General features: G+C 44.4%; 1 protein-coding gene across 2 annotated transcripts in view; it reads right to left on the bottom strand.

Moving 5' to 3' along the window:
* RIN3 (Ras and Rab interactor 3) overlaps positions 1 to 22,320 on the bottom strand; it is a 117,152-nt gene extending 94,832 nt beyond the window's left edge. Inside the window, exon 1 of one of the 2 annotated variants that reach the window (XM_038408103.2) lies at positions 22,034 to 22,320. In XM_038408103.2, coding sequence (XP_038264031.1) covers positions 22,034 to 22,077 — 44 coding nt within the window. In that variant the 5' untranslated portion in view covers positions 22,078 to 22,320. Of the gene's footprint in view, positions 1 to 4,402; positions 4,432 to 22,033 lie in introns of those variants that run through there. The other variant, XM_043516379.1, reaches the window with a different exon arrangement.
* Between the last annotated feature and the right edge of the window lie 460 nt (positions 22,321 to 22,780).

The raw sequence follows: 22,780 nt of genomic DNA, 5'->3' as shown, positions 1-22,780 counted from the left end.
CCCCACCTCCATCCCGATTTTTCACATTTGCTGTCTGGTTACCCTACCTATAGAGATTTGGAATTTCAAAGTTGTTTCTATTTTTTGCAGGGTTCAAAACAGCACAGTTGTGTCTTATTTGTTCAAAAAGGTTCACAGTTTTTTTCTGAAAAAAAATTCAAAATGTCCACTTTTTTTTCCTCCCTTTCATGTTACTCTGTCCCATACAATGAAGGATGTCTGAGATTGTTTTCTTCTTTATTGTATTCCTCTTTCCTTCTGTTTCTTTTTTTACTATTCTACAACTTTTCAAAAATTCCTCAACTTTGGAAAAGTTACAAAGTGATAAAAGGAAACTTTGCAACTCTGCGGGTCTGTAACTTTTCCGAAGTTGAGAAATTTTTGAAAAGTTAGAGTGGAAAAGAAAGTGGAAAACCCCCAAACCTGGACATCATTCATTTTCTTGCATTCAGTGGCAAAAAAGGAGTCTAATGTTTTGAACAATTTTCTATTTTTGAATAACAAAAATTTCAATTGGAAACAAATATTTTCATTTTGTTTCATTTAGAAATTCCCTGTCAAAAAACGGAAAGAGTTAGTCCAACCTGATACAGGTCTATTTTTTTTTAATGAAATCTTCTTTTACAAACAACTGTTGACCAGCTCTAATTGCAGCACTAAGCTAGTGCATCCAAACTAGAGAGTGAAAATGACTAGTCTATGGTCATTGTTCAAACTAAGAGAAATGCAAAATATAAACAAAGCACAACTTATTAATAACCGGAGGCAAAAGAAATTGAATGTTTTTTTAACCAAAAGGTGTCCCTATCAATTATTTATGTAGCCTACTCAAATAGCTCTGGCCCAATTGACTGGGGGTGGAGTAGAAATCTTTGTCAATAACACTGGCCATTCAGTCACAGTTGGAGTGGTCTTCACCTAAAATTGTTTGACATGCTTTGAAATCAAAAAAGCAAACTTGTCCATCTTTTGCCCTGCTGGTGGCTTTCCACATACTCCCTAATGTGCTGCTTCATGACATGAGGAAGTTCAGAAAACCTGCTTTAGTTTCCCCTTCTTAAAAAAAACCACACAAACAAAAACAGGTAACTACCTACAAAAAATTCCCTTCCTACTTTTTTTTCTGGTTGCTATGGTACAAAAATACTGTGTGCCTTGTTCATGAACAGTTTGAAACGGAATTACCCTGCAAACAGACCTGCAGAGCCCTCATTTCAGGAAGATTTGCTTTTTGGTTCCCTTGAACTGATGGGAAAAGAACCATCGTCAGGTCCTGATTTTACCGCTATGCTTCTGGCAAGGTGGAGTAGACCAGGGTTCTCAAACTAGGGCCGCTGCTTGTTTAGAGAAAGCTCCTGGCAGGCTAGACCGGTTTGTTTACCTGCCACATCCGCAGGTTTGGCCGATTGCGGCTCCCACTGGCTGCAGTTCGCCGCTCCAGGCCAATGGGGGCTGCGGGAAGGGCGGCCAGCACATCCCTCGGCCCGTGCTGCTTCCTGCAGCCCCCATTGGCCTAGAGTGGCGAACTGCGGCCAGTGGTAGCCGCGATTGGCCAAATCTGCGAACGCGGCAGGTAAACAAAGGTGTAGTAGAGTACATATACTGTGCGCTACCCCAGCCCAGATATAAATAGCAGTATAGAGGGTGTGGCACTACTTCGAAGAATAAAGATACACCTGAACCCGCTGGGTATATCCTCTACATGCCTAAGCAGTACTATTTTTAGCAATGTAGTGTCCCACTGCCTCCCTCCTGCTGAAGCCTTTCTCCACCCCAGAAAAATGTTCAGAGAGCAGGGAAAAGCTCTGGTAGGAGGGAGCTGCCAGAGTCTTTCCCTGCAGCCTCCCTAGTGCCTGAGCCTTTCACTGCCACATGTAGCTACTCACTGCAGCATGGATGCAGCCCAATTTTCACTGTGGTATGTAGCTACACATACCCTATACGCTGCCAGCAGTGTAGACAAGGCCTCAGTTACACTTAAGTCCCTTTACACCATTCTGGCAGTGTAAAGGCATCTTCAAGTAGGCATAAAAGTTATGCTTACACACAGTTAAAGCTCCTTTACTCTGCCAGTGATGAAATGGGGCCTTAACGTAACAGAATCAGGCACTCAGTTTCCAGCTGATAAAGGACCCAATTCTGCTATCCTTACTCCTGCTGAGTAGTTCCACTGAAGTCAGAGACTACTCAGAGTGAGCTTAATTGAGGAGTGGCCAATCTGGGCCCTACATTTGCTCTCAAATGGGTGAGAATAGTTAAGTACAGCTCACAATATAGCAATTCCAGTCCAGTGAATCTTCTACAGAGTTTACATGACTCCATTCCGGTGAAACTTAAAATACATTCCAGATTTTAATAACTGAGGGCCTGATTCTACTTAGTTATGTTGACTTAAATCCAGAGTAATTTATGGCTTGTCTACAGAGGAAAGCTTTAATAGTTATATCAGTATAATTATACCAGTATAGTTAAATCAACACATTTGTACCCATTTACCTGTCTGGGTGCACAGTTTAAGAGCATCTTATCCCAGTTTAAGAGCATTTTTCAGTTTAGCTTAAACCCTTTGCAAAACTACATAAGCTAAACCAAAAATCCAACAACAACCCCACCCAAAAAAACTACCCCAGCCACTTATACCCATATAAATAGGGTGTAAATTTACAGTGCAAGAGTTATACTAGTATAACGCCCTGTGTGGGTTCTCTTATTCTAATGCAACAATTGCGTTGTAAATTCACACTGTATCTTCTACTGGTATACCTGCCTTTGCAGACAAGCCCTTAGTTGATTTCAGTGGAGATACTCTGTACTGATGCCGTTGTACCATAGTAAAATTTGGCCATATGTACTATAAAAGAGCTGGATGGAGTTGTATGCAAGCGGGAAATCACCTGCGGCTGCTTGAAGTCCAAGAGTTTAATACCTCTACTGCTGTTCTTCCACCACTTAGAGCAAGTGAATGTCACACAGTTATACCCATGCATTGCTAAACAATAGCGTGCTTATAGCTGGGACCCTTGTACGTGGCAGACTGAGGTATACTTGGTATACCTTAGGAACCTGTCACTCTGTAGGTTTTTGGCCAGACCAATATTAACAATAACGGGGGGACAGCATTGAAACAAGGTTGATTTGAACTTACCACATTTTTTTGCAACAGTTCCTAATTATAAGAAAAATACTCAGCCCCTACCCAGCCCATCTTCATTTTCAAAGTACTCTACAAAAAGTTACCTTAGCATTTCAAAGAGCTGCACAAAAGTGAACGTTAGTGACACTGGTGGTTTCACATGAAAAATGATCAGCAGTTAATTAAACACATAATAAATATGCTTCTGAACACATGGCTAGAGCATGAGGCAATTAGTAAAGCAACTAGCCCAAGAGAAGTCAGAACTCCACTGAGGATCCCTTCACTTTGCCTTCATTAAATGTGAAGGAAGAGAAGTCCATGTCCCTGTGTCTAGGTTTTTTTAGCCTAACAAACTACATAATGCATCCTATCAGTTAATGATTAGGAGCAAACTGAAGCTCACTTCCAGACCCAGGGCAGTTCAAATGGCAGCCACCCTACAATTTGTTTCTGGACAAGAAGAAAAGTGGCCCAAATCTAAGCTGAGTAAGCATGAGGAGCTTAGCGTGTTGAGCGGTTTCTGTTTTTTTCTTGTGCATCTTGAGTGACAGATTCCTTGGAGACGTGACTTTTTTAAAAAACAAAACACCACACATTTTTGGCAGCTAGGATTAAATGCTGAGCCAGCTCACAGGCTGCAATTTAGCCAAATGTGCCTATGTTACTAGGGACACTGAGTCTGGTAAAGAGACTAATAGAGATTTGCAAAATAATATTGCAGGTAGCCAGCAAAGCTGGGAGGCTGCCAACTTTTTGGTGTTTGCTCTTGCTTGGTTAAGTTTCCCAAGCAGCTCTTTGCTTAATCTGATTCACAGATAAGCAAATTCTCAGATAGCTGCATTGCAGCAACTGCCTCGTGCTTTATGAAATACAGTTTACTGTATTTTTTTTTTAAAAAAATATGTGTGCAGCATTTGGAGAGCCAGCTATTTGTTCTTCAGAGCAGGCGTACCCCAGGGGCATAGGGCAAAGTGCCTCTCTGGCTGTGGGTGTTGCTGTAGGACTGATCTGAAGTGCAGTCTCCCCGCTGTAAGTCTGAGGGAGGTGGCTCCCCCACCACTGGATGCGATCACAGTCCCAAAGAAAGGAAAAGGCAAACAAATTAATCCTGCAGTCCACAAAACAGTCTGGACTGTGCCAGACCAAAGGTAAATAGTCTCTGTGAATGGGGCTGGGGTCCCAGCCCCCTGAGCATCTGAGAAGCAGTACCCTGGGCACTAATGAAAAGCAAAGTAAAGTGAAGTGAATTTAAGATGGTCCCTCTACCTCTCTGGAAAGTCCAGCTGGCAGAGGCTCACCACCAGCTTTCTGACAGGTTTCAAAGTACCAGCCGTGTTAGTCTGTATTCGCAAAAAGAAAAGGAGTACTTGTGGCACCTTAGAGACTAACACATTTATTTGAGCATAGGCTTTCGTGAGCTACAGCTCACTTCATCGGATGCATTCAGTGGAAAATACAGTGAGGAGATGATTTATATACACAGAGAACTTGAAACAATGGGTGTTACCATACGCACTGTAAGGAGAGTGATCACTTAAGATGAGCTATTACCAGCAGGAGAGCGGGGCGGGGGGGAACCTTTTGTACTGATAATCAAGGTGGGCCATTTCCAGCAGTTGACAAGAACGTCTGAGGAACAGTGGGGTGGGGGGGAATAACATGAGGAAATAGTTTTACTTTGTGTAATGACACCCCCACTGTTCCTCAGACGTTCTTGCTGTTCCTCAGACGTTCTTGTCAACTGCTGGAAATGGCCCACCTTGATTATCAGTACAAAAGGTTTTCTTCCCCCTGCCCGCCCCCGCTCTCCTGCTGGTAATAGCTCATCCTAAGTGATCACTCTCCTTACAGTGTGTATGGTAACACCCATTGTTTCATGTTCTCTGTGTATATAAATCTCCCCACTGTATTTTCCACTGAATGCATCCGATGAAGTGAGCTGTAGCTCACGAAAGCTTATGCTCAAATAAATTTGTTAGTCTCTAAGGTGCCACAAGTACTCCTTTTCTTTTCACCAGCTTTCTGTACAAGCAGCCCCAGCTCTGCAGGGCACAGACCTCTGTGTTCTAGCTCCACTTCTATCTGAGTGCTACCCTCAGTGGGCTTGTAGCCTCCCTTTTAAGGAGTCATCCCTCTCTAGGTGCCACAGGCCTCACAGGTGTGCTGGGGTGGGGCTGATTGTGTGCAGACGAGCTTTTTAACTGCTCCCTGACCAGGGTGGGCACCTGCCCCACCGCATACCCCACTATCTAAGATGGAACTTGGACTTTCCCCTAGCCCCCACTGATCTGGATTCCCCCACTTCCCATGAAAAGAAGTCCAACATTTTTGTGTTTTGCTCCACATGATGTTCTACCCTAACGTTATAGGATTGGAGAGCTAAGTACCACTGTATAGCATGGGTGTTTTTCTCTTTCTTTTTTTGAGCTGCTGAAGGGAGATGTGGCCCCTAATGCGGGGGAAAGAGTTACCCAGCAAATAATGTCTAAGAGGCTCACGGCCCATTTGATGGCTAGCACCTCTTTTTCAGTCAGAGAGTGGGCCTTCTCCCTGGGGAACAGCTTCATACTCAGGTACAGGACTGGGTGCTTCTCACCATCCACCTCCTGTGAGAGTACAGCACCAAGGCCTACATCTGAGCCATCCATCTGTAAAATGAACTCTTTTGAGAAATCCAGATTGCACAGGACTGGCTCCTGGTACAACCAGTTTTTCACAGTGTTGAAGGCCTTTTCACAGTTGTTGTTCCAGTGGATCTTCTTTGGACTCCCACCTTTTATTAGGTCTGTCGGAGGGGCCACGATAGTGAAACCAGAGAAAAATTGCCTGCAATAGCCAGCTAGCCCAAGGAAGTGTCTTATCTGTTTCTTTGTCTGAGCAATAAGACATACTATCAATTCCAGCACACTGTCTAGCAGCCTAAACTAAATTGACCTCTTCCTGCATTATAACCCAGATAAGATAAATAACTTCTTTATTTGCTAGTTTCCATTTGGCCAGATTGGCTATGAGACCTGCTTCAGCCAAGGACTGGAGAACAGCTCCAGGTGGTCGCAGTATATGACAATGTCATCCAAATATACAGCAGCATATTGCTGATGAGACCTGAGTATCTTGTCCACTAAACATGGAAATATTGTGGGTTCTCTGTGTAAGCCAAAGGGCATTGTCTGGAAGTGGAAGAGCCTGAAGGGTGTTGAGAAGGATGTTTTTTCTTGCAATGTGGGTTACAAGGGGATGTGCCAATACCCTTTTGTAAGCTCTAAAGTTCTGGCAGGCCCTGCCTGTTCCAAAAGTTTGTCTACTTGTGGCATTGGGTATCCATCAAAAGTCAAAATCACATTAACTTTTCAGAAGTCTATGCAGAAGTGTTTGGAACCATCAAGTTTTGGGCCAAGCTTGATGGGACTTGGCCAGTCACTTTGGAACTCCTCGACTACCCTTGATCCAGTGTAGTCTGCATCTGCTCCCAAACAGTCCCCCACATCTTCTGTGATAAGGGCCATGAGGTCTCCCTATATCACTGACCCAGGACTGTTTCGATGTGGCAGTGTATCAGCTGGGCCTGACCTGGTGCAGAGGAAACTACATTGGAGAAGGCCTCAACAAGGGGTAAAACCTGAGCTCTTTGCTCAGACAGGAGTTCGGCATATATCTGCACCTGTGCTGGCCTTGGGGAAATGGGTACTTGGAGCCCCAGCTCTGGCTCTGGCAGGTAAAGAGTTATTAACATCCCCTCTCTGATTTTCCAATTCTTAAGCAGGTTCCCATGTTAGAGCCTAGGTTCTTTCTGCCTCCCAATTAGGTGGATCTTGTAGTCCATGAGGCCAACCTGACAAATCCCTTCAAAAGGTCCTTGTCATCTGGCTAGCAACTCGGGTTTTGTGCTGGGAAGCAATCATCGTATCCCTGGGTTGGAAGTACTGTAGACATTCACCTGGCTGTATGTTTGTTCTTGTGCCTGCTGGGCTCTCAACAGATTTTCAAGAGCAAAAGCTCCTGGTTTCTTGCGGCACTCCCTGAGTTAGATAACAATCCTGGCCATGTTGGATACCTTGGGACCTGCTCATGCAGCCCTTCCATAGTGGGGCTAATATTCCTTGAGGCTGTCCCCCAAATAATAGTTCAAAGGGGGATAATCTGATGGAAGCTTGTGCTGTCTCCTTTATAGCAAACAAAAGAGGAGAAAGTAGCTGGTCCCAATGCTTGGAACAAGAAGAGCCTATTTGTTTTTTTAACATCTCCTTCATGGTTTTGTTGAATCTCTCAGCTAACCGTCCAGCTGTGGATGACATATGGAGGTTTTTAGCAACTTGATTTTCAATAGGGAGCATAGCTCCTGCATCACCTGGGATGTAAAGTTTGTTCTCTATCCCACCAGTATTTCTCAGGGGATCCCTACTGGATATAAGAGTTCCACGAGTTCTGGGGTGACTGTTGTCATTTTGTAGAGTGCAGTGGAGTGGCCTCTGGGTACCGTGTGTCATAGCCTACAATCACAAGACTGTATTGGTATCCCACCACACTTTTCTCCAGGAGATCCACCATATCCATCCCAATTGGTTCTAAGGGAGTTTTCATTCGGGGAAGTGGCACTGAGGGAGCGGTTAATTGGCACTCAGGACAAGAGGCACATTATTCTTCTGACCTCCAGGGGGAAGCTCAGCCAGTCAGAGTAAGCCAACGCTTGGGACAAGCTATTCTCCCAATCTAAGTACCCAGCACAAGGGATGTCATGTGCTAGCTGGTATAACCAGGGTACCAGTAATTGATGCAGAATAGGCATTCTCGCAGGAGTATAAGGTGGGGCCCTGTCTCACGTGCTGGGGTTGTATCACCTCATCATTCCCAGCTGCAATTTAATCGTAGGCCCAGCTCACCTTTTGTTCACGGACAAAATCTGTCATGAGTCAGAACTTCTAAACCTGGCAATGGCAATTGCCCAGTGACCAATCCTATCTGTGACCTGAATGGTTGTCCCAGGGACCTCAAACTCCCCTCAAAGGGGTTCCCTAGTTCTCTTAACCTGGCTAGTCCCTCCAGTCTCAGACCTGCCCCAGGCACTGGGACTGGGTCAGTGGCCCTTGTCTCCAGTTTTCCTACTCACAGATAATCTCCCAAAAGTAACACCCCTTTCGACCAATAATAAAAAGATAGCCAATATGGAGGACAGAGCTACCAGAAGGACAGTTAAATGTAGTCATCTGCTATGGTGGGCCTTCACATCCCCATGAGTGCCCTGGAGGAAGATTGTCTCACCTGGAGTTCTTTCTGCCTGACCAAGGGAGTCTGCACCAAAGTCTACATCCACCAGACCTGGTGCTTTCACCCCATTGGTCCATATGGGGACTGTTATTTTGGGGAGTCCTTTCTTCTGAGCTTTGCTTTCACTTGTCCACACTTTGGCATACTTGTAGTTCATAAGGGAACATTCTCTTCAGATGTGTCCTGGTTGCCCACACGAGAAACAGGTCACCATGTTATGGTCTGGCCCCATTCTCTCATCTGAGGATAGCATTGCCTGTGGGAGGGGTCTGGCATTTAAGTCCATATTATCCCCTCTTGCTGGTATGGCTGGGGGCCAACTGCTCTGGCTAGAATCATAGAATATCAGGGTTGGAAGGGACCTCAAGAGGTCATCTAGTCCAACCCCCTGCTCAAAGGAGGACCAATCCCCAACTAAATCATCCCAGCCAGGGCTTTCTCAAGCCTGACCTTAAAAACCCCTAAGAAAGGAGATTCCACCACCTCCCTAGGTAACCCATTCAGTGCTTCAACACCCTCCTAGTGAAATAGTGTTTCCTAATATCCAACCTAAACCTCCTCCACTGCAACTTGAGACCATTACTCCTTGTTCTGTCGTCTCCTACCACTGAGAACAGCCTAGATCCATCCTCTTAGGAACCCCCTTTCAGGAAGTTGAAAGTAGCTATCAAATCCCCCCTCATTCTTCTCTTCTGCAGATGAAATAATCCCAGTTCCCTCAACCTCTCCTCATAAATCAAGTGCTCCAGACCCCTAATAATTTTTGTTGCCCTCCGCTGGACTCTTTCCAATTTTTCCATATCCTTCTTGCAGTGTGGGGCCCAAAACTGGACACAGTACTCCAGATGAGGCCTCACCAATGCCAAAACGTTAGGTTTCATCTGGGCCCTTCCCAGGCTGTAGCTGTGACTTGCCCAGAGCCAGGGTGGTTATCCTAATTGCCAGGAGGCTGAAGTGGAAGGTACTTGTCCCTGACCTGCAGAAGGTGTTCTCCTCTGACTGGACTTCACTTCAGGCCAGGTCAGCATCTTAACTCCAGGTTTTCCGCTTTCCACTGTGTTTTGCCCAGCACAAATACATTCTGTGTTTAGCAAGTTTCAGAGTAGCAGCCGTGTTAGTCTGTATTCGCAAAAAGAAAAGGAGTACTTGTGGCACCTTAGAGACTAACAAATTTATTAGAGCATAAGCTTTCGTGAGCTACAGCTCACTTCATCGGAAAAATGCATCCGATGAAGTGAGCTGTAGCTCACGAAAGCTTATGCTCTAATAAATTTGTTAGTCTCTAAGGTGCCACAAGTACTCCTTTTCTTTTTGTGTTTAGCAAAGATGCCAAAAGACCAGGAAAGGCACACTGATATACATCTAAACAAGCTACATGCCCTAGTACTGCCTGGCTTGCATGAGGAAAATGTGACTAGCACAATCAGCTATGCAGCGCTCACATCTGCTAATCTCTTCCCTCTCAAGTAATCATTTTCATTCACAGAAAGATCTGACTTATACTATTTTTGGTACTGACCAAACAGAGCAAATCACTTTAAGTGTTAACCTTCACTACATGGAATCTTTAAGGAAATGCCGACTCCCTCTATCCCCAACTCAGAGTTCATATTGATTTAAAGACCAAGCGTCTGAGGTGAGTTGGAATTGTTTAGGTAAGTTGGAAAGGTAGCAGATGGACAGAAAAAATGTGCTAGTGGCTACAGCAGTAACCACATCTGGTGAAGCTTGAAGCTTTGCTACATTTCCAGAGCTTAAACCGTGCAGTTTGCTTGACCACAGCTGCTTGCACTGCTGTTTTGTGACAAAAAAATAAAACCCACATTTTTACTTCACAGTGGAAAATACCAGATTAAACAGTGTTCTCTTTGTAAAGTGAGCACAGCACATACCGGGGCCGGATTCTAACTTCACTTCTACCCATGGAACTCCCCTGACTTCGGCAGAGTTACTCTGGATTCGAACCAGTATAAGGCTCCAATTCAATGAGGCAGTTATAAATGGGCAGGTGCGTAAGTGTTCTGCTGGATCATTGTCTAAGTGAAGGAAGGATCCGGCCCATTGGTTTCAAGTGTTCTGAGGTTTTTTTAGGTAGCATCCGTGCTGCCCAGCATGATTCCATGAGGGGAGAAAGGCGGGAAATTAGGCTCTATGCAGAAATTAGAGGATAGCAGTAAGTGCCTTCCTTAGCAACACAGGTATGGCTACACTGCACTCAAACGCCTGTGGCTGGCCCATGTCAGCTGATTCGGGCTTGTGGGGCTCTGGCTTTGAGGCTATAAAATTGCAGTTTAGACATTTGGACTCCAGCTGGAGCCTGGAGCCTGGGCTCTGGGACCCTCCCGCCTCTGGGGTCCCAGCACCAGACTCCAGCCTGAGCCCGAATGTCTACACTGCAATTTTATAGCCCCACAGCCCAAGCCCTATGAGCCAGTCAGCTGATATGGGCCAGCCACTCAGCATGTGCTACAGCATTGTTGCCTGTCTCTCTCACTGGCCAGTAGATTTCCCAACCATCTTTGCATGGTCTGTGTGTCCCCGAGTACTATGGGGAGGTTTAATAGTGCAAAAGTTGAGCTTAAACTACCTACCCTCTCTCCTGAGGTTTCAACCCTGAAAGTTGCAACTTGGCACAGATGTCAGAGGAAGATGCAATCTACAGCGTATGCATGTAGGGTCTGGATAGAGTTTGATGGACAAAGTCTTGATTCCCCTGTCTAAAAAATAAATGCCACATGGTTTTTCCCCTGTGTCTTTAATCAAACTTTCTTCTCCTCAGACTTGTACAGCATGCTTGTAACACTTGGTTGTTGCTCTCCACCCCAGAGGTGGCTGCATGTAAACAGTGCTGTGTTCGTATGTTCATGGAGTGCTTTGGGAGCCTGCAGGATGGAAAGTGCTCTATAAATGCACATCATTATTCTTACAGAATCAGGCCCTTAATCTATTTTTGTCTACAGCCACCTCTGTTTTAAAAGGCTATTAACTCAAAGACCTCTTACTACTTTTGTCTTCATTTCAGAGTCTATAAAATTACTTCACTAGCTTATAAAAACCACAGTTTCCTAAGACTTCATGAAAAGTTAGGTAGTAAAAGCAGCTTCCTGTTCAGAGTCACAGTGTATTACTGCTTTTGCTGAAATTTCAGCTCTGAGAGGGGCTAAATCTGTACTTTAGACTACTACTGCACATTCCCTCACTCTCTCTCTATCCCATTCATTCATAAAGGTGCTCAAAGCTCTGGGAGACTGAAGACACTTTGATCCTCCTTGCTCTGGAGCTAGACTCCTGAACCAGGCCTGCAGAATTCACAAGAACATAAGAATGTCCATACTGGGTCAGACCCATCGTCCATCTAGCCCAATATCCTGTCTTCCGATAATGGCCGGTTCCAGATACTTCAGAGGGAACGAACAGAACAGGGCAATTATTGAGTGATCCATCCCCTGTCATCCAGTCCTAGCTTCTAGCAAAGTGCACTGAAGTCAATGGGAGTCATTCCACTAACTTTCATGGGCTTTCTGCCACGCCCTATAGGTTCCAGTAGCACAGCTGCTAGTCTAGTTCTTCCTCATCAGCATTCTAAGGGAGTTAGTACGCTTTGGTTTGCAAATCCAACATATTAAGTCCCCCAATTACCAGCTGAGCCTCAAATTTTAGTAGACATGTTCTCATATGTCCAGCTGCGTTAAAAGGCAATTCGGACATCAGCGGCTGAACATCTTTTATATGTTAAAATACATGATAAAGGAGGCTCAAATCCCTTCCAAACCAAACATATTGGCCAAAAACTACCCAGGAAGGAAAAAAACTGATTGTTGTCCAAAACACTCCTCACCCCTCCATCTTGCAGGAAAGCAACTGAGAAAACAAACAGACGTGTCTTGATCTCAACACCGTTACATTAAACCTCCTTGTGAAGGGGTGTCTACATGCCACAAGGCCTGAATGGACATCAGACCGGTCGAGGGCTATTCCCCAGCTGTGGCCACAAGGAGGCACCACAGCAGTGAGTAGGGAACCCCCTGTCAAATTGGTGGAAAATGCAGGCAGATGATCACCCCAATACAAGTAGAGTGGGAGAGGCCGTAGCAGAGAAGAAGTGAAGGGACAGTGGAGCTGCTGTGTGTGGAGGCCTTCTTTGCTGAAGGCAAGTGCGCCCTCCCCAAGTGGACCCCAGAGTTACCGCTCTCGCTGAAGGTGGCCAATAAACAGCAGAGCGGGATCCAGACCATACTCAGCTGGGTCGTGCAAAAGCAGCAGAGACAATGGGAGGCACAGGTGTACTTACAGGGTTAGTTGGTGAAGTTGGCAGAGGAGCAGGAATATTTAGTCAGGATCCTGCAGGACATGAGCAGGGGCCTTAGGGGTCAGGAGTGGAAAGGAAGTTCTGGGGCCAGGAGGCCAGAAGTTCGGCCAAGGCAATGTTATGTCTTAGAAGAGAGTGCCCCTGCCGGTACAGAGATAAGAAGTCCTACCCTAAAAGAGGGAATGCAGGAAAATCCAGGGTATCCAACCTGTTGAGATAGCGGGGGCGGGGAGGAAGGCCAGCATCTGTTTTTCCTGTTGGGTGCAAGGACGTGAAGGGGCATTGCCATTACAAACAATTGAACTGTAGCTCAGGGAAAGGCAGGGTCCCAACTAAGAGCCAGAAGAAAAGTTTAGTGGACCACAGCATGGGCACGGCTGCAGTAAAGAAGGGGGTTGTGAAGACAGAGGGAGAAAAAAAACTGAAAGACAGAGTCCCTTACAGATAAAGTTAAAGGATACAGGGACAAAGATGGAGGGAAACCAAAATACAGTGGGAACTCAGACCCTTAGAGAAAGGGTGTGGGGAGAGTCTGTGGAGCAAGGGCAAAAGCTACCAGAGAAGTTAGTACCTGCAGAGCAAGCCTTGGAAGTGGCATCACAAAACTTAGAAGGCTATAAAGAAAAGTTTCAGGATACCATGGAGGAGAAGAGTGGACTGCTTTTCTCATGGTAGGTGACCTGGAGCAGGAGCGAGATGACCTGGGAGCCAGCTTTGGCAACTCCAGGGGAGAAGGCAGCCTTACCCCTGAAGGTATGTCATGGGGTGTCTACCCCACACAAGACCCAAGTGGGCATCAGGCTGGTCGAGAGCTATTCCCCAGACATGACCACAAGGAGGTGCCACAGCGGTGGGGAATGAACACCTGATACTCCCACAGAAGTGAATTACTGGGGTGTTCTAAAATAGAGATTGAATTGCAGGTTAACAGAATCTCCAGTATAGGTCTTGCTGATTAACTAGTGTATATGGCACCTGAGAATCTAATGGAAGGAACTGCTGCACAAAAGAGACTCTGCTTGTTCAAGGTATCATTTTAAACAACAAAATTGCTTAGCACTTCTCATCTTCTAAGCTCTTTCTGAACTTGAATGAACCCTCACAATGCTCTTTGGATGTTGGTATCCCATTTTTATTTACATTTGAGACAAGGGAGGTACAAAGAGGCTAAGATCAAACAGCACCTAAATAAGGGGAACTGATTTTCAGAGATATTTACTGTTGCTGAATCAGGTTCAGAAGATCTTGGTCCAGGAGAGAATCTGGCCCTAACCATGGAATTAACTGTGGGTACCTAACTTTAGTTACCCAAGTTTGAAACTGTTGGCTTAAATGACTTCTCCAATATCAGATAGGGAGTTAGTGTCAGTGTTAGAATTAGAGTTCCTGGTTCTCAGACCAATGCTCAGACCTCTCTCTGAAACCTCTACTGTAGTACCTGTTTCATTTGTTTTAACATGTCTCTGGATTGATTGCTTCCAATAACCCTGAAGCTCACTCCTTTACATGCATATATTTTCTTTTTCCATTGTCTGTGTTCTTGGTTTTGGTCCATGTGCATTCAAAAGGCAAATCTATCTCTTTGCATTGTCTCCTTTAGCATCTTAAAAACTTCAGGCACATTGGATCTTAACTGTATTTTATCAATGGATTGACCTCTGAGTATCCTAATTATTCCTGTCTCAGTCCTTCCTCTGGACCTGTGCTAGTTCTTCAATGTCCTTTTTCATGGTGCCCCACATTGGGTACAGCATACTAACTCTGATCTAAACATCCCTGAAAAATAGTAGAATCATTACTGCTGACTTGGGGCAAGTTCTTTTTTGACTGCAACACTATCTTGCATTAGGGATTTCATGGAAGTGACTCCTAATTGTCCAAGGTGGCTTAGAGGATTCTTGCTAAATATATATTTTCTCCTAAATCTCATGACAACATTTTATATTTCCACAGTACCAGTCATCCATCAAGGCTCACAAAGTGCTACACAAACAGATTCACACACCTCCCTACATGAAGGTGATATCTACATGATAAATTGTGGAACTGTGATAAACTACATATATCATGCACCTTTGATGACCTCACTTACATTCTCTCCACTGATCCATCTGCACCAGGATTTAGTTTAACCTTCCAAATCCCAGAGCAGGTTCAAAGAGCTGTCTTTTCTTTTTAACTAGCCGGCCAGAGAAATAGTTCCTCTTGCCCCCCACATTCAGAATTCCTCCTCTCTCCACTTCCAAAATTACATTAGTCCAAAGTAGGGCTGTCAAACGATTAAATAAAAATCATAATTAATTGTGAGATTAAAAATATAGTCATGATTAATTGCAGTTTTAATTGCACTATTAAACAATAGCCAAATACCAATTATTATTTGAATTATTTATTATAAACTTATTATAAATATTGTGGATGTTTTTCTACAATTTTCAAATATATTGATTTTAATTACAACACAGAATACAAAGTGTACGGTGCTCACTTATTTTTTATTACAAATATTTGCACTGTAAAAAAGATAAAAGAAATAGTGGTTTTCAATTCACCTCATACAGGTACTGTAGTGCAATCTCTTTATCATGAAAGCGCAATTTAAAAATATAGATTTTTTTTAACATACCTGCACTCAAAAACAAAACAATGTAAAACTTTAGAGCCTACAAGTCCACTCAGTCCCACTTCTTGTTCAGCCAATCACTAAGACAAACAAGTTTGTTTACATTTATGGGAGATACTGCTGCCCACTTCTTATTTACAAGGTTACCTGAAAGCAGGACCGGCTCTAGGCACCAGCAAAGCAAGCACGTGCTGGGGACAGCACAATTCCAGGGGCGGCATTCCGGACAGCCTTTTTTTTTTTTGTTGCTTGGGCAGTTGCGCTCTTGGAGCTGCAATTTTTTTGCTTGGGGCGGCAAAAAACCTAGAGCCGGCCCTGCCTGAAAGTGAGAACAGGTGGGTTTTGCTTGATAACGATCCAAAGCAGTGCAGAGTGACACACCTTCATTTTCATCATCTGAGTTAGATGCCACCAACAGAAGGCTGATTTTCTTTTTTGGTGCTTCGGGTTCTGTAGTTTCTGCATTGGAGTGTTGCTCTTTTAATACTTCTGACAGCATATTCCACACCTTGTCCCTCTCAGATTTTGGAAGACACTTCAGATTTGTAAACCTTGGGTCAAGTGCTGTAGCTATCTTTAGAAATTTTATATTGGCACCTTCTTTGCATTTTGTCAAATCTGCAGTGAAAGTGTTCTTAAATTGAACAACATATGCTGGGTCATTATCCTAGATTGCCGTAACATGAAATATATGGCAGAATGCAGGTAAAACTATGGATCAGGAGACATACCATTCTCCCCCAAGGAGTTCAATCACAAACTTACTTAATGCATTATTTTTTTAATGAGCATCATCAGCATGGAAGTATGTCCTCTGGAATGGTGGTCGAAACATGAAAGGGCATACAAATGTTTTGCATATCTGATACATAAATATCTTGCAACACTGGCTATAACAGTGCCATGAAAACACCTGTTTAGGACTGCAATTAATCGCGACTGTTTTTTAAAATCTAGTTAATTTGTTTTGCGCTAATTGCATGAGTTAACTGTGATTAATTGACTGCCCTAATCCAAAGCTGCGGTTGGACAATATTTAGTTTTAGTTTCAGGTTCAGGTCCAATAACTCACCATTCTCTAGAAATCTAAATGGGAAATGTCATGCCATTGGAAAGTGATATTAAGATCTTAAAAGAGAGACATCTTGATGTATATATTTCAGGTAGTTTTTAAGATATCTTTATGGCTCCCTCAACATCTTTATGATTGGATTCTGGGAAACTAAGCCACCTGGCTTTACTAGTCGAGGGACACAAACAAACAAACAAACAAACAAAGTTTCTATATAATGGTAAAAACTATATAAAATAGATTTTCTGTAAAATACATGGCATGTATCAACACAAAATGCACAATGGCATGATGAATAATGCACACCGAAGAGTAATGCCGCCATCTGAAACTCATGCTGATAAAAGCTTTATGTCACACTACACCACTAACGATTCCACGTACATGTAATATCAGTATACGTATACACACACACACACACAAACACACACACACAGTATTTCACCCACCATTGCCTGACTTCTGGGTGGAACACAAAAACTGTTAAACAGCACCCAGCAGTTTAGGCCAGGAAGTGAAGAATGCTATATTTAGTTAATTCGGCAGTGGAAATTTCGATAAGCAGAATGTAATTAGTTGAACTAGAATGTGTGCAGGAAGCCTAGGTTAATGCCCCCCAGTTTTGTGAACAGAAATACTGGGCCCTCAGGAGCCATGCAGTGGCCATCAGGAGCTCAGTTCTGTTCATCTTCTCAAAAGCAGACCATCTAGTCTCACAGGGTCCCCTAGTTAGTACCATGCTGAGGCATCACTTCAACACTGATTCAGAGACAGGACTCCCTCCAGCATCACTTCCCAAATACTGACCAGAGACAGCCCTGCTTAGCTTGTGACAGCTGATAAGATCACAAGCTGCAGTGATACAGGTGCAGATATGCTTTGTGTTTATCTAAAATTAACTTCATGAAGCATTTCCTGTCCAAACTCTTAACCCATCCATGGCAGATTTATTTCGATATCATCTCTTCTTTCCATCTTTATAGGAATCTTCTAAGTTTGGTCTTACGTACAAACATGTAAGTCACGGTGGTGGTATTTTCTTTCCTATAAATCAGTGGTAGGCAACCTGCAGGAACGTGCTGGCCGCACGCGGCCCATCAGGGTAATCCACTGGCAGGCTGCAAGACAGTTTATTTACATTGACTATCTGCAGACACAGCCACCCGTAGCTCCCTGTGGCCGCAGTTCTCTGTTCCCAGCCAATGGGATCTGCAGGAAGTGGCAGCCAGCATGTCCCTGCAGGTTGCCCACCACTGCTATGAGTCATTTACAATCAGAATGGAAAACATTAATCTAGGCACTGCTTGCTTGCCCCCTTTCTCCACCATGACTTATAACATTTTACCATAGCAATTTATCTGTAACCATCAGACCAGTTCCTGCCTTCTCCATTCCAAGAAGATGCATCGCATATGGTAGTTGGATACTTGAGTACTAGCTTACTAAGTGAAATTTTGGGCCTGGTCCAAAGCTCACTGGAGTTAATAGGAATCTTTCCATGAACTTCAGTGAGCTTTGGATCAGGACCCTGGTGAATTGAGGACTGTTGAGGGTTTTTTAAAATACATATTACTTCTGTTTTTTAGCGCTGGTGAGATGTGCCATACTGATGGTCCTACAGATTAGATCTTTGTTTAATTACACAACACACACATCACAGGCAGCACCATTGCTGGCTTTTTCAGTCCTCCTTTGCAATGTGTCTCAACTTGACCTGATGAGACAATCCTTCTAAAAATTATAGCTCAAACAGAAATTATGGCCTTGATGCAGAAATTACTGGGTGAGGTTCTTTGGCCTGTGTTATGCAGCAAGTCAGATTAGATGATCATAATGGTCCCTTCTGACCTTAAAATCTATGAAACTATGAAGGTAATTCAGTCTCCAGATCATTCAGTTCTTGGCCACATGGGTACAAAGTTAGTGCCAGTTGTGATGGTGTGTTTTGTGCCAGGGCCAATTGTCACTAAGAAGTGGACTGGTACCCATCAATTCATTTCACACAGAAAATTGAGTCACTGGAGAATAAACTGGATGCAGATTGGTGACCCATAAATGAAAACCTCCATAACTCATTCCAAGTCCCCATCCATCTATTTTCCTAAATGACAATTTAATATGCAAGTACTGCACGTTATGTTTCTCACTTAGCTCTTGTCTGCTCTCTTCATTATCTCCTCCAGAAATTTGCCAGATGTTGGAGTCAAAGCATGTAACTTTTTATGAAACCATGCTCCCTAGTTTTGATCAGCTCACATTTCTCCAGATGTTTTGTGATCTCATCACTTGTTAATTTTCCTAGGAACTTGCCTGACTCTAGGTCAGATTTACTGGTGTATAATTTCCTGGTTCCTCCTGTATCCCTTTCTTAAAGACTTTGATTAGGTTGGCTGCTATGCAGCTCCTAGCTACCCTTCTCCCCAGACATCTCTCTAAGGACCTATTAATCCAGTCTCTGGACCAGTAATCCCTTCAGCATCTCTCTCTCACATTTCTAAGGTGTAATCTGGAAAAATGTCTATATTTCCTGATTTAGATTACACAGGGCTGATTCTGATGCCATTTCTAGGGACTGATACTTTGTAAATTGCAAGTGCACTTGTGTGTGTTCCATATTCACACAAATACGGTAAATGTACACAGACTTTCTGCATATGACTGGCCTACTATGGATTTAGCCAGCCACCTGTGGACTCATGTACTGCATTGGTATATGCAATTAAGAAGATTCATAGATTCATAGATACTAAGGTCAGAAGGGACCATTCTGATCATCTAGTCTGACCTCCTGCACAGTGCAGGCCACAGAATCTTACCCACCCACTCCTATGAAAAACCTCACCCATGTCTGAGCTATTGAAGTCCTCAAATCATGGTTTAAAAAAAGATTGTTTGGTCAACTGCACATGCATTTCTTTATGCACAGAATTTTAAAAATCAGGTCCCTATCCTTCACCAGAAACTCTTCTTCCATCATATTAAAGTTGTTTTGAAAATTGTAAAATGCAGCATTTTAATATTTTCCATAAACATTTTGTGATTTCTATGCTCTATTACAGGGGTAGGCAACCTATGGCATGCGTGCCAAAGGCGGCACATGTGCTGATTTTCAGTGGCATTCACACTGCCCAGGTCCTGGCCACCAGTCCGGGGGGCTCCGCTGCCAGCCTGGGGTATTGTCTGCCGGCCTCCGTCCCCGCTGCCAGCCTCGGGTCACGGCCACTGGTCCCGGGGGCTCTGTTGCTGGCCTGGGGTTCCGGCCGCTGGCCCGGGGCTCTGCAGCTGCCCCCAGCTGGCCCTCTGGCCCCAGCCTGGGGCAGTGAGGGGTGCAGACAGGGCCAAAGGGGGCACAGCTCAGCATGGATCACATGGATTATTATTACTTGCACACGAAACCTTAAATTAGAGTGAATAAATGAAAACTCGGCACACCACTTCTGAAAGGTTGCCGACCCCTGCTCTATTCCATGTGGTTGTAATAGGAAATTAGTTGGGCACCACACATACAAGTTCTTAATTCTGTAGTGTGTCAGGCAAGAGGCCACAAATTATATATTATAAATATCACATTACAGGTCTTCAGGAATTGTGAGACAAATCGGAAGACTTAGTGATACCAGGAATTTCCTAATATGGAAGTTACTGTCTACAAGTCAGGATTTATTGATAAGAAGGGGAGACTGTAAGTTGAAAAAAAAGTAAAATCAAATGTGTTCTTAATAAATCTAACCAATGCTAGTATCTGAACAAGATAGGGGAACGCATTCACTTTGCATTATCCCTGAAAGCAGCTTTATTACACTCCAAATCACTGTTCTGTGATGTATTTACTTCCCCATGAAACTCTAAACTGAAAGCAAATCTTTCTGCTATGCAAACGTGGATCCTTTCAGCTGAGCTGAGAAAGAGATAAAGAGCCTAATTCATCTCATTTCTCGATAGCTGGCACCTTAACTATCATGGATGCAGGAAATATCTACAATGTGCATATTTATTCCTTTACAACAGCATCTAATACGTTGCCCTTTTGGGTCTCTACTGATCATCTGAATAACCAGTCTATTTGATTTGTATCTTGTTACTGTGTAAACCTTGCATAATGACAGGTTTCAGAGTAGCAGCCGTGTTAGTCTGTATTCGCAAAAAGAAAAGGAGTACTTGTGGCACCTTAGAGACTAACAAATTTGTTACAATTTGTAACAATTTGTTAGTCTCTAAGGTGCCACAAGTACTCCTTTTCTTTTTGTGTAAACCTTGTCCTTTATTGTTTAGCATTAAGCTGAACGAAGTAATGTGAAACGTGAAATCTGGAACGGAAACAAACCTTGCTCCTATCAATTGGGGAAACGTTTTAATATTGCAAAGGCAAGATACAACAGTTGAGGAAAAGTCATTCAACCAGCTCTAAGGGCCAGAGTGTGGAGCCCTTGCTCACTTAGTGATCACTTCCTTGTATGAATGAATCTACCAGTTTAAGTGGGAGTAAAAGTGTTCATCCATGTGAATAAAGGTTGCATAATCCAGCCTGAAGTATCTGGAGCCGGGATATACCCACAATGCTTAAAATCACAGCGATACTTCAAGAGCAGCGTTCCCCCAAACCTCCTCTCCACGTGTACACACGTCTTTGTATCCCTTTGGCCACAATCCACTGTTGGTGCCATTAAGGGCAATTCCCCTTGCTTCTCCGGTCACACAATGGAACAAGGCTCTGCGGTTTGATAATGCAAACATATTTGGATCCCTTCCTTGGCTATCTCGATCCCGATTCTTCTCCCACCCCCATCACCGGGATATCCGGGAGCCTTTGGCGATGAGAAACAGTAAAGGAGTGTGTCAGGCCGATAAGAGGCCCTCACAATACCTGGGACGTTATGTTTTTCCACTTGGGTAACCGGAGGGTGCAGCAGTTATCTCATTTCCCCCTGATTGTTTTGCATAGGAAACAGGAATGCCCCGCTTCAGCGGGGACTTTTCAATCGAGCTGATACTTGGGTGGCTGCCAATCAGCCCTTGAAATTGGACTTCTTCCAAATCCGAAGAGCAGCTTGCTGACCTCCTCTTCGGGCTTGATCCTGCCAGGTGCGGAGCAGGCTGCCGCCCGGCCAGGAAAGCACCCAAGCGTTGCCCTAACTTTCCCGTGCCTGGCGTCTCATTGGAGTCAGGGGCCTGCTCAGGTGCTTACGGGGAAGTGTGCACTGAACTGCAAAGCTGGATCAGAGCCGGAGTGAGCGGCATGGGGCAGAATGGGGCCCTCATGCATTTTTTCAGCATTTCGGTGAACTCAGACCAAGCCCCCCGGGAACGATGTGCCCTGTTTGCAAAAGGCACGGAACTCCCTGCTGCACGCTTTTTAAAGCGGCAACCGCGCTTCTGCTCCCCCTCTTGCTTCCGTCCCCAAACACCTGCCGTTTCTCCTCACTTCATTCCTCGCCTTTGTTTTAAACAGGCACCTAGGAGCTAAAGGGAGCGCATCGCGCCCGGGTGAACCCAGCGGACAGCTGCCCGACCTGCCTCTGAATGGGGCCGCCAGCCCTTTGTCCAAAAACCAAACCAACCCGAACCCCAGCGGCGAGCGGCGCAAAACTCCTGTTCAAAGCTTGCAGTCGCTAAAGTTTCAAGACTTACCCTGCGAGACCCCAGGCTCCCTCCGCTTCTGCCGGTGTTTTCATCGTTACAGCGAACTGGGAGAGACCTTCTGTTTCAGAATGGCGATAGATCTCCTTTGTCCAGAAAGCAATCCCTTCCCATCCCTGGGCAAAGCCTCCGCATCCTTATGGTTTATTGCCAGGAAGATGGTGGGGGAGGCGAATTAATCCCAGTTTCTGCCTCAGTAGTACCAGGGGGGACAGCGGACTAAGTTCCGAAGTGAGAGAAAACTGCTTTTAGCCTCTCTTCTTTCTACTTCCTGTATTTATACGAACAGGGGATTTCAGGAAGAGGCAGTCCTTGGTGGTCAAGGGGCGGGGGGGGGGGGGCAATAGAGCCATTTTTAGTAGTGAACTTTGGCTCAGAATATGAGAAAGAAGGGCCCGGAATTGTTAAACTCTGGCAAGGGGGAAATCAATTTTGCAGACCTACAGGTATATCAGGGGCCAGCAGAGCACTTTGCAAAGGATTTTATAAGGCAATGCAAAGGCAGTAAGTCTCCATCTGCAAATTCCTAAAGTGGGTGTATTTGTATTGAGTGAGTAACTGGAACCAGATGGAATCTGGAAACCTTTATGTTTACATAGGACCTGAGGGAAAGAGGCATCTAGGACGGGAGAAGTTCAGGTTTCAGAGTAGCAGCCATGTTAGTCTGTATCCGCAAAAAGAAAAGGAGGACTTGTGGCACCTCAGAAACTAACAAATTTATTTGAGGATAAGCTTTCG

This window comes from Dermochelys coriacea, chromosome 6, assembly GCF_009764565.3.
Source record: "Dermochelys coriacea isolate rDerCor1 chromosome 6, rDerCor1.pri.v4, whole genome shotgun sequence".
In the NCBI taxonomy this organism is placed as follows: domain Eukaryota; kingdom Metazoa; phylum Chordata; order Testudines; family Dermochelyidae; genus Dermochelys; species Dermochelys coriacea.
This window is presented reverse-complemented; position numbering and strand designations above follow the sequence as displayed.